The 10,289-nt window shown below is 39.2% G+C and overlaps 1 protein-coding gene across 1 annotated transcript; it reads right to left on the bottom strand.

The window, feature by feature from the left end:
- Positions 1 to 5,837: 5,837 nt before the first annotated feature.
- Positions 5,838 to 10,289, bottom strand: LOC139301499 (tetraspanin-1-like). Its single transcript, XM_070924921.1, has 8 exons — positions 10,209 to 10,289; positions 9,359 to 9,442; positions 8,601 to 8,816; positions 7,749 to 7,823; positions 7,509 to 7,616; positions 6,952 to 7,095; positions 6,745 to 6,837; positions 5,838 to 5,894 (listed from the first exon to the last, which is right to left on the bottom strand). Exons 1-8 carry the CDS (start codon positions 10,287 to 10,289, stop codon positions 5,838 to 5,840), a joined length of 858 nt encoding a protein of 285 aa, XP_070781022.1.

Below are 10,289 nucleotides of genomic sequence, written 5' to 3'. Positions count from 1 at the left end.
TCTTAGACACAAAATGGATATAGAAATTATGCAATTAACTTAAAAAACTGACCAAACAACTAAAAAGTTACAGTTACAAAAAAAAAAATCTTTGTCTGGTGGGATGGTATGGTCCAAGGTTCCAAATGGCAACCTTGCTGTCAGTGATTTGTCAGTGTGGAGGGAGTCTTTTATATAGGTAGCTGCCAGTTCTCACCTGTGTTGTAACGCAAAGAAGGTGTCGCAATTCCCACACCAGACCGGACGTCACACCAAGCTTAAAACTCCAGGTCGTGGATGGTTGCCAGACTGAGAGGATTTCACTTTCAAGGTGAGCATTAAAACCATGGTCATAAAAAAAGAAGAACTCTGAAGAGAGAGTTTGATCCTAATCAGTTAAGGATCAGATTAATCAGATTTGTAGCTATGAATTTGAGTTATCACTTTTATTAATTATAAGTTTTTTAGATATAGAGTTAGGTGAAAAAGGATAGTAAAAAACAACCGTGAGCTGCCAGAACAGCTTCAATGCTCCTTTGCATAGATTCTTCACATCTCTGCGCTACAGGAGGTGTGAACATCATTCCTCCAAAAGATATTTCCTCACTTGATGTCCCTCAAAAATCTCCCATTAGTGTCCAATAGTTGAGATCCTGTGAATGTGAGGGCCAAAGCATATAATTCACATCCTTTTCATATACAACACACAACAATTATATTCCATTATATTCCTTTAAAGCCACAATCAACAAGCACAGAGGGAATTTATATATATGAGTGACCGAAAAAACAGCACACTTGATGTCAGGGGTAAATGTTTTACTAAACTAAAACTATTTTGCATCCCAGGCCACAGCTTCAGGGAGACTACTATAGTTTAAAATGCTATCTAGTCAACAATAAAACACTTCTTGTTCGGCAGGTGTTCCCATTACCTCTGGCTGTAAAACAATAATGAGTTTATGTGTTTGTAAACAAGCTGTCTCCCGTCCATTTATTCCCACAAGCACCTTCTCTGCCTCTCTCCCCTGACGTCCCATCATTACACCATTAGACTTCAGTGTGCTCAGTCACCCATGACCTGATCACACGCTGGCTGACAATGTCATAATAGAAAGGGTGTTTGACTTTCTCATAGAGACCTTGGTGTCTTCTCCATGTCTGTTTCCCATCTACCACTTCACATTATGGTCCAGATAGATGCAAGAATTGGAAAGGTAAACTTCAATCTGGAGACATTCTCAGCTACACTGACCTGGGACATTCACACACTGGCTGGTGAAGTCTATAGTTCCAGCTTTATTAAGCAATTGCAATAGTAGAATGTGTGAGAATGTGTTCAGTGTTAATGTGGGGAAAATAACTTCCTCTAGCTGCAGAACAAATGTTTTCCACAAGAGGGCAGAGTTCACAAAGTCTTGTCTCCCCCTGCTCTCTCACTATTTAATTTACATGAACTACAGATGACATTTAAAGAATAGTTGTAATACCACTTTGTTTCTCACAAAAGCACTTACAGGATAGGTTTTTTCAACAAAAGACTGTATTGAAATTTTGACACACTTTTTTATTTTTTTTACATTGCAAAGCCTCGGTAATACTAATGTCTCTGCAGCAGCTTCCCACCGGGGTTTTACACTGTTCAATATGGCAGTTGTTGAGGCCTATCTATTTTCAGAAAGGAGAAACTCTACTCTACAACTCTAAACTTTAGTTTAGTCAGACATGTCTTTTGTGAAGGGTCAAAAACCTTCATTCTCTCAGGATTATTGACTTTGCACAACTTCCTGCTTCTGCCGCTGATGTAGCCAAGAGAAATAAAGTCAATAAAACCAGATAAAAAGGAGTAAAGTATACCGTATGAATACAAAACTGCTGTGAGCTGTGTCCAGATTCTTGGGTTGGATCCTCTGAAGGAAAATGCCCCTGTCAAAAGAGGCCAGGCTGAACCTGTGACATGCGTCCAACCCAGGACATGGACATGGTTGTCCATCTGGCCTCCTTCACTGATGACAATCAGCCTCTGGACAGGCCTGCCTAATCAGCACACTTCTTTGCAACTATCATCAAGTCGTCCAACAACTAAGAGACATAGTGTTCAGCTCACACAGCAAAGAAAAGACCAGCGGGACCATGTTTGTGGTGCTGTTGCTGACAAGCTGGACACGTTCTGTGGATAGACTGGATTTAAAGGTTGTTTTTTCACCTCAGGCAAAGATGTTCTCATCCTGGGCGGCAGTAAACACTGGCACACACAGAGATCACGAAAAATACCTTTGAAGATGCAAACAGCTGCCAGATGACAAGTAAAAAAGAACAATGTTTGTATTTCCCTCCTAAGGTCAAGTCTGAGAAGTCTATGGAGTAACGTACAGAGCGCAGAGGCCACAAATGTGGCACGCTGCCACGGAGCAGTGTGGCTTATTAAACCCAAATTTGTTTAGAATTGAAAATGTTTAATGCTAACCTGATCGTCCTCATAGATTGTGTTAGTAGGAATCTCTTTGCTTTTCAAATATCTCTGCTGCCACTGTTTCATCAGTCAAGTCAGCGCTGCTTTTGGCTTTAAAATGTAGCCATTTTTAATTTCGGGTGAGGTCAGATAACTTCTGTTGTCTCTCCTGTTTTTGCAAATTAAAGCTCATTTAGTTCCTTATCATTGCTCAGGTTACAGTACTACTTACAGCAGTCTCTTGTTACATTTTTGGCGCCCTTGATGTCAATCAAAGGGTGCATCACTTTCCATCAGGTAATGTTGCCCCCTTTTGCCTTCAACATGACACTACGACAGTTTCAAAAGTAGATGACGTGAGTAACCGTGAGTAACTGTTAGCACCCTAGCCTATAGCTATTACTTTATTGGCTAAAACATAGCGTTAGGTGACAAAAGTACTCACTCAGTGGTCATAAGTTTTCTTCTTGTCTTGTTTTGCTGCAGTTGCAGTCCATTGTGATGTGTTAACACTGCACTTTTTGAACTCAGCATTATTCCCATAAATTGTTCTTCAGTGTGTTCCTCAGTCTCACGTCGATGACTCCAAGATGTTGTTGAATATATCTTTAAAAACTGATTTGTTGCATTGTGTGAGAACAAATACTGAGAAAGAAATATACAACAAAATAACAACAATATTCAAAGCTTAAACAAGGTGCATGACACAAGGTGCTGATACATAAACAAAACCCAGACACATGCATGTGATCGCATGGCAGGTCAATGTGTAAACATGTAAACAATGGAAAATGCATAAAACACATGTTGTGTTTCATCATACTGTTTGTAATCATAGAGGACTGCATTTAAATAACAAGCGTCTGTATGTATCCTAGATTACTTACCATCAAAGCACTTTGAATAGATAACATGAAACCTGAGAGGGGCAGCATTCTTCTATATGTAATAAATTATACAGTATGTACTCATTCAGTTATGAAGTGCTGTAAGGCTGGCTCACATCTTATCTTGACTTCACTTCATGTTCTTTAAGTTCACTTTCACAAGAGTGCCACAAACAAACAGGCATACAACTCTGCTTAACCCAGAGAAAAAGCGATATGACTCATAGTCACATGTTTTATGTTTACCGTTTTATGATGACAGTAAGAGAGACGATGTTTCCACATCATGACGCCACTGAGGAGGGTCATCAGGTGTCTGTGGCACAGCATGTGACGGGCGCACCTGCTGCTTCAGCAGCCAGCAGCGAGCACACATTAAACTTCACTAGCTAGACACCGCTAAACACACACACACACACACACACACACACACACACACTGTAATCAGTCCTGTCTGATGTAAACTGTCTTGTAATGTATCAGCAGCAATTAACCTATTGAAATGTCATGAACTTATACTGCATAAAGCAAATTAAAGCAGCTCTGACAAACTATATGGAACACACACCCCTTTCCATTTCCCCATGCAATCTAATAGCTGTTCATTCATATTATGAATTATAGAGGTCCAACCCTATCAACTTTGCTAACTGTCCAAATTCCACACCTGCAGGAAGCCACTAAAAACGCTGTTGGGTGATGTGATGGAAATAACATGAGTTATCTTTAATGAGTCTGTTTGTGAACGGAAAGGTTTATGTGAAAAACTCGTGGACTCTGTGAGGCATCAGTGCCATAAAATCACTTGCCTCCTTCCTCTTACTCAGCATGTGCAGATAAAATGCCGGGAGTTCCTTCGCACGAGAAGAAAAGCAACAGAGAAGTTTGACTGGCCTGTAAACAAATATTTGAACTTCAGCTCATGATTTTTTTAAAATCTGCGAAACAGACCATCATTCCTGACCAGAGTTTCACCTTTAAATTCTCGGTCACTTTTTCCACCTTTAAACCTGCATTGACAGATTTTTTTGGCCACATGGCACAGAAGCTAGAAACACAACACTGACATATTGCCACGTTATAAATTTGATAATGGGCTAGCAAACAGTTGCTTATTTACCCATGCATCAGACACGGAGTCAGTCGTGTTTCTGGCCCCCTGAAGAAACTAAATCTCCTTTCAGCTCTGTATTTAGTCTACACAAACTCCTGAAAACCACTATGTTCACCAGCTGGTCTCTAACTGTGTCTGTCTGCTGTTTGGTGCTGGACAGGTAATGTACGGTGGGTTTTTAGAGCCTTTTCTTGAGAGCAGTGAAAGTGAAGCAACACAGTAAACAAGTTACAGGCTTGAAAACCAATGAGCTGAAACACAATAAAGATCCCCACTGAGCTGAGGGGAACTGCGGTCTCGGGAGATAATTACCTGTGAGTCATTACTAGTGGCCCTTTTCACATACATGAAGTCATGTGATCGATTGTTAATATGAACACATTGATTATAGCTGCTTAAAGGGATAGATCAACAGTTTTTTAAAGGGTCGATAACATCTGAAATACTTGCCAATGTTCTCTCTGTTATGTATATATGAGAATTATAGTATGATATTAAGCAAAACAAAAATCATTTCGTGCACATATTTACTAGGTCTGAAAGTATTTCCTTAATGACTTTCCAAAGCATGCGGTCAATTGTTTGTCGGCACAACGTCTTCCAGTCAATCATTCCTAGCCACTTTGGTTTGTAGTTAATATACAATATATGGGTTAATATAATACTAATATGATTGAAGCCAGAGTGAGTGAAAGTACTTCTATTCTATTGGAAGTGGTTATGAATATTCCAGTGGCGTGATAGCTTATTTTATATAAATTGCTGTGTGCTTATTTTCAGTAATATCAATAACTGAATTGCTTCGCTCGTGTGTGATCAGCAACATTTGTGGAAAATTAAGTGAAATCAGTTTATCTGGGACGATCATCTACTCGTAGGCCTACAGTTTAAATGATCATATGTGGTGCTTCAGTTATGCATGCTTTGTTCAGTCTAGAATCCATTTTATTTGATTACACACCTACTGAATGAAAATATGCCAAAGAAAACCAGAATCAATGTCTAAACAAAAGAACAAGTCAAGATTGGGATATTTATTATTTCAATATGATCAAACATACAAAAATAAATGTGTCACATTACTTCAGTGAATTCTTGGCACGTAAACATCTGACACGACTATCATTGATCATATATTAGCTATAAGTATCAGCAAATACAGTGTCAGCTGATGACAGCCCTTCTTAAAACATAAATAAATCACAGTATAAATGTGTACAGAAAAAGGTTTGAAACTAAGAACACATTAGCTCCAGAGTACCTCTCCATCATGTCAAGAACCCATGTAAAGCGCCAAAAGTTTGTCTGTTAATCTGTCTGTTTTGAATCACATAAACAAAACTTTATACACAGAAAAATGTATCCGCCAATCACAATGTCGTTATCTCATCCCAAACAGGAAAAATCACGCCTTTTTGCCAATCTGGTTGTAGAGAACCATCGAAACCACCATGGCAGCAATCTGTGAAGACAACAGCCCATCAACACATCATCTGAACACAGTGTAATGGATCTGAGAGACAGCTTATAGACTGTACAAGTTGATACAATTATGTAGGTTATATTTAAAACCATGCACTGTGTCACAACCAAACTATTTTCATGTTTATTAGGTAAGTAAAGACGTAAGGCTTCATAACAGCCTACATTTTGGGTTCATGAGATGATAAAAGCCTACTGGACGATCCGTTATTAAATCCTGCTGTGTCAAATTATGGGTTCAAGTGGGTAATAACACTGGTTTGACACCAAAACCAGCAATCCTTAGTGGCGTCAACCTCAACGAGCAGTGTTTTATGTTTTCATATTTTGCTGTAAAACTCAAAATGTGTTACCAAATTTGTTCTCCAAAATAAGACAACATATATTATGACCTTATAACCTGCAATAATTAAACCAGCAATTACTGATCTTGTTTTGACCACTTGGGGGCAGCAGAGACAATTTGTGAGCAACATTGACATATCAGCAGCTTTTAAGTTGATATGGCAAAGTTCTTGGCAATAGTTGCTTATTTACTCATCCAGCAGTTACCAAACAACAATATCATTCATTTGGAGTCGTGTTTCAGGCATCCTCTTGAATGTAAGGCATTATTCTCTCTCCATTTAGCTTTGTTCACCAACTCCTGAGGGAAACATCTGGCTCTTTAACTGCTAAATGTTCCAATATCCTCAAGAACTAACTGTGTCTGTCTGCTGTGCTGAGCAGGTAGTGTACAGTGTATCAGTGAAAACAACACCATTAGAGCAGTCAGACACAGCACTCCTCTGAGAAAATATAAAGAACCCGTTTGACATTGTTTTCTGTACCTCAAGAGCAGCGATTCCTAGAGCCACGGCTGCGATGATCACAGCGTTGTCCTCTATCAGCTGCAGCAGCTTGTTAAAGCAGCCGTCAATCATCTGGAGGAGAAACAACAGGTTTTAAGTAGTGATAAGGAATGAATGTTGCAATCAATTCATAGTTTTGTTGCTATCATGCTTGAAGTTGAACCAAAAATTAACTTGGTCTCCTACCGAATTATGTGCTTCATCTGTGTTGCATACACCCACGGTGATGGTCGCGTTGCAGCATGTGTGTGGATAAACGTTTCCTCCATGGTCATTGTAAAAAGGGGAGCCATCAAAGTCTGTGTAGTTATTGAATCCACAGCACTTAAACTAGAACGAAACCACAAAGTGTTATTCCCAAATCATAACAAAAACATTTCAGTAGTCTTATCAACACTGTTGTGATGCAGTAGTGTGGATAGCTCAATTATGAAAATATAAAATTAAAAGAAATGTACATTTTTACACATTCCCATGACATTTGGTAAAAGCAGACCATGTTGGTCATCAGCATAGGGTTATTACTGTTTTCACTGTAACAAAGAAAAGAGGGTGTGTCTTGACTGCAAACCCTAGGAATATACATGTTCAAGAAATCAAATAATTGTTAGTGTTTACTGAGGTGTACGCCGCTACTTTCATCTCAAAAGCTGGATCGAATGATTGCCTGTGACCATAGAGATGTGTTCATATTCAGGGCTGAAGTAGTCACTTAAAAAATAAATTAAAAATACAGTACATACCTGCTCCATGGTGCCGTTCCAGAGAGAGGTCAGACTTTCACTTTGTCCGTACTCCTTTTCAATGCTTATTTTAACTTCATTCTCCAGACTCTGAAGAAGCTCATCAGCCTGAGGAGGACAAGTTCACAATCATAGTACATTGGTCCATTTTGGCAAAGTTCTCCAGGGTTTTTCCAAGTTGTTAAATCTGACCGCAGGCAATTATAAATAGATCCTGTTTTGCTCTTGAGAGCCACTTACCAAACCCTGGACGACGAGCAGCACCACAGCTCCTGCCACCTCGACGAGGAAGATAATCAGCACAATACTGAAGAACTGAATGGGGTGAAAATGACACAGTAAAACATTTGATTGGTAGCAGCATTGGGTTTCACCAACAGAGCGAGAAACAGGCCTGGACAAAGAACATTTAAGCAGATGTTAAGTCAGTAGTAGCTAGAAGAGTAGTAGTAGAAGCTACATGCTTCAGTGTTTACTGGCTGGACTGAATGAATTCTTCTTGAAATAAGCATCAAAAGTTTAAACATTCACTGTTACCAGAATTCACATTTCATATCCAAATCGTCTCAAATATACTGGTAGTTCCGTCTGATTAAGATTAAGATAGACTTTATTAATCCCACAGCGGGGAAATTTACAAGTCACAGCAGCAAAGACAGAAAGGTGCAGACAAAAAAACACACTTAAGAGACTAAAAACAGATCGAAAGTTACAGAGCTGGTGTAACAGGCTGCCACCAGCGCGGCGCCATTTCAGTTATAATTTACAAATAGTTTTTATTTCAAAAGAAGGATAACAGACCTCATGCTACCATGTCTCAAGAAATACTTTAATTAAATCCAAAATCAGATTATTTAATTTAATTGAAATTAACTTAATTTTGGTCCATTATGTTTTTAGTAAAGTTTTCTTACAGCCTGTTTAAAACAGAGGGAAGACCAGATATGTTGCTATATGTCTTCAAAACATAAGTAAATAATAATAATAATACTTTTTCCTCAGCAAACTTTTCTAAGATGGCATGCTTTTTGAATGAATTCCTTCAGTCTGTTGAGCTCTTGATCTGAGGTTGACATGTCAAACGTGGCTCACCGTCAGCAGCATACACCTGCTCTCCTTGACAGCTCCACAGCAGCCCAGGAAGCCAATGACCAGCAGCACAGCACCCACCGCGATGAGCATGTAGCTGACGTAGACCAGCTGGGATAACCCAGACGGAGCGCCCTCCACGTTATCCAGTAAACCCAGCAGTGACCCACTGTCCACCTTCACCCACACTCCCACACCCAGGATGGCTGCACCGGCCAGCTGCATGATGGATGAGGAGAGAACAGAGAGACAGAATAAAGCAAAGAGATAGAAGCACATGGTGTTAAAACATGGAGAAATAATAGTCAAATATTGAACAGATACAGTTCAGACGGGAGTGATAAAAGTCATGCTGAGATGTACCATAAGAGAGTTTACACTCAATGTTTTACAAAAAGAATACTTGCTCTGAACTGGAGATATGAGAGGTCATTAGCAGGTGAGCAGCAGTTCAGCCTGAGAGTTACTTGGAATAGGTTATATTTTTTTAAAAGAATCGTTCAACATTTAGATAAATACATTACTCACTTTTTTTGCTGAACATAGATCAGAAGATTGACACCACCCTCATGTCTGTACAGTAAATATGAAGCTACAGCTAGCTGCCGGTTAGCTTAGCTTAGCATCAAAACTGGAGGCACCTCTAAAGTTCACTAATCCGTACAAAAACCAAAGCGTAAAAATGCCGGACCATTTATGAACATGACATAGAGCTGTACATCAGAAACAGAAAATTGGTAAATTTCTTTTTTCCAACTTACAAAGATGCCGCCATTGAAGATAAACATCATAATTTTGAGAAAGCCGGAGCAACACATCTTGGCTGATTTGTTTTTTTCTTCACACTGTTAAAAAAAAAAAAAAGAGAGAGAAGAAAATAGTTTGTTAGTTCTGCTATCTTAGCTAACTAAACCAACTAAATCATAATATAATTGGTCACATTTCCTTATTTATTGCTCAGGGGTTTTTGTTTATGTGGACAACTTTGCATTTCACCTCTCATCAGAAAATCAATGGTATGGGGATGGCTTACAACACAAGCGAGCACCATCGTGGGTCAAATGGCATTTGCTTTGGTTATACATTAACCGCAGTAACTGGCAGGAAAACAGAAGGGGTCTTAATCTCCGCTCAAAGTGTTTCATGCTGACGTAATCCAAGGTTTCGGTTGATGTGTGAGATAAGTTGCTCGTTCATAACCACACTTTATGTTTTATTTTACCTTCCCTCCAAGTTATTTAAAGGATTATCAAGCACACATTTGAGTCACATGATACACTTGTGCTTCCTCTAAACACATAGGACTCCATCTGGTACTGAGTGGGAAATTTCACTTCCTCCAGCTCTGAACTTTTGTACTCTCCACCGTAAAAACGGTAAGTAATGAAAGAGTGCCACTCTTTTACCATAAAATTATAACCTATATCTATATCAGCACTGTGAAAAGTGTTCCCAACTTGAATTTGCAGTATGCCATAAAATGGATGTGCCATGTAAGTATGTCAGGGACATGTTGTCATAATCTGGCTGCAATTAATCAAATGTCCTCTGATGAGTTCATGATTAATCGTAAAGGTAGCTTATCAACTCACTGGTAATCTGTGAAGTAACACAGAAGAACCATAAAACACACACACCTTGTCCCCAACCTTGCACAACTGTGTTACCGTCTGTTCTCTGCATCACAGACAT

The sequence above is a fragment of the Enoplosus armatus genome, chromosome 2 (assembly GCF_043641665.1).
Source record: "Enoplosus armatus isolate fEnoArm2 chromosome 2, fEnoArm2.hap1, whole genome shotgun sequence".
In the NCBI taxonomy this organism is placed as follows: Eukaryota; Metazoa; Chordata; class Actinopteri; order Centrarchiformes; family Enoplosidae; genus Enoplosus; species Enoplosus armatus.
The sequence above is the reverse complement of the archived record's forward strand: the minus strand, read 5'-3'. Positions and strand labels throughout refer to the sequence as shown.

Coding starts and splice junctions, on each gene's coding strand:
- LOC139301499 (XM_070924921.1), bottom strand. CDS start 10,289: ATGTCTGTGATGCAGAGAACAGACGGTAACACAGTTGTGCAAGGTTGG. Junction 7,824..8,600: donor GCAGGTGTATGCTGCTGACG/GTGAGCCACGTT, acceptor CACCCCATTCAG/TTCTTCAGTATTGTGCTGAT. Junction 7,096..7,508: donor GGAACGGCACCATGGAGCAG/GTATGTACTGTA, acceptor GTTTCGTTCTAG/TTTAAGTGCTGTGGATTCAA.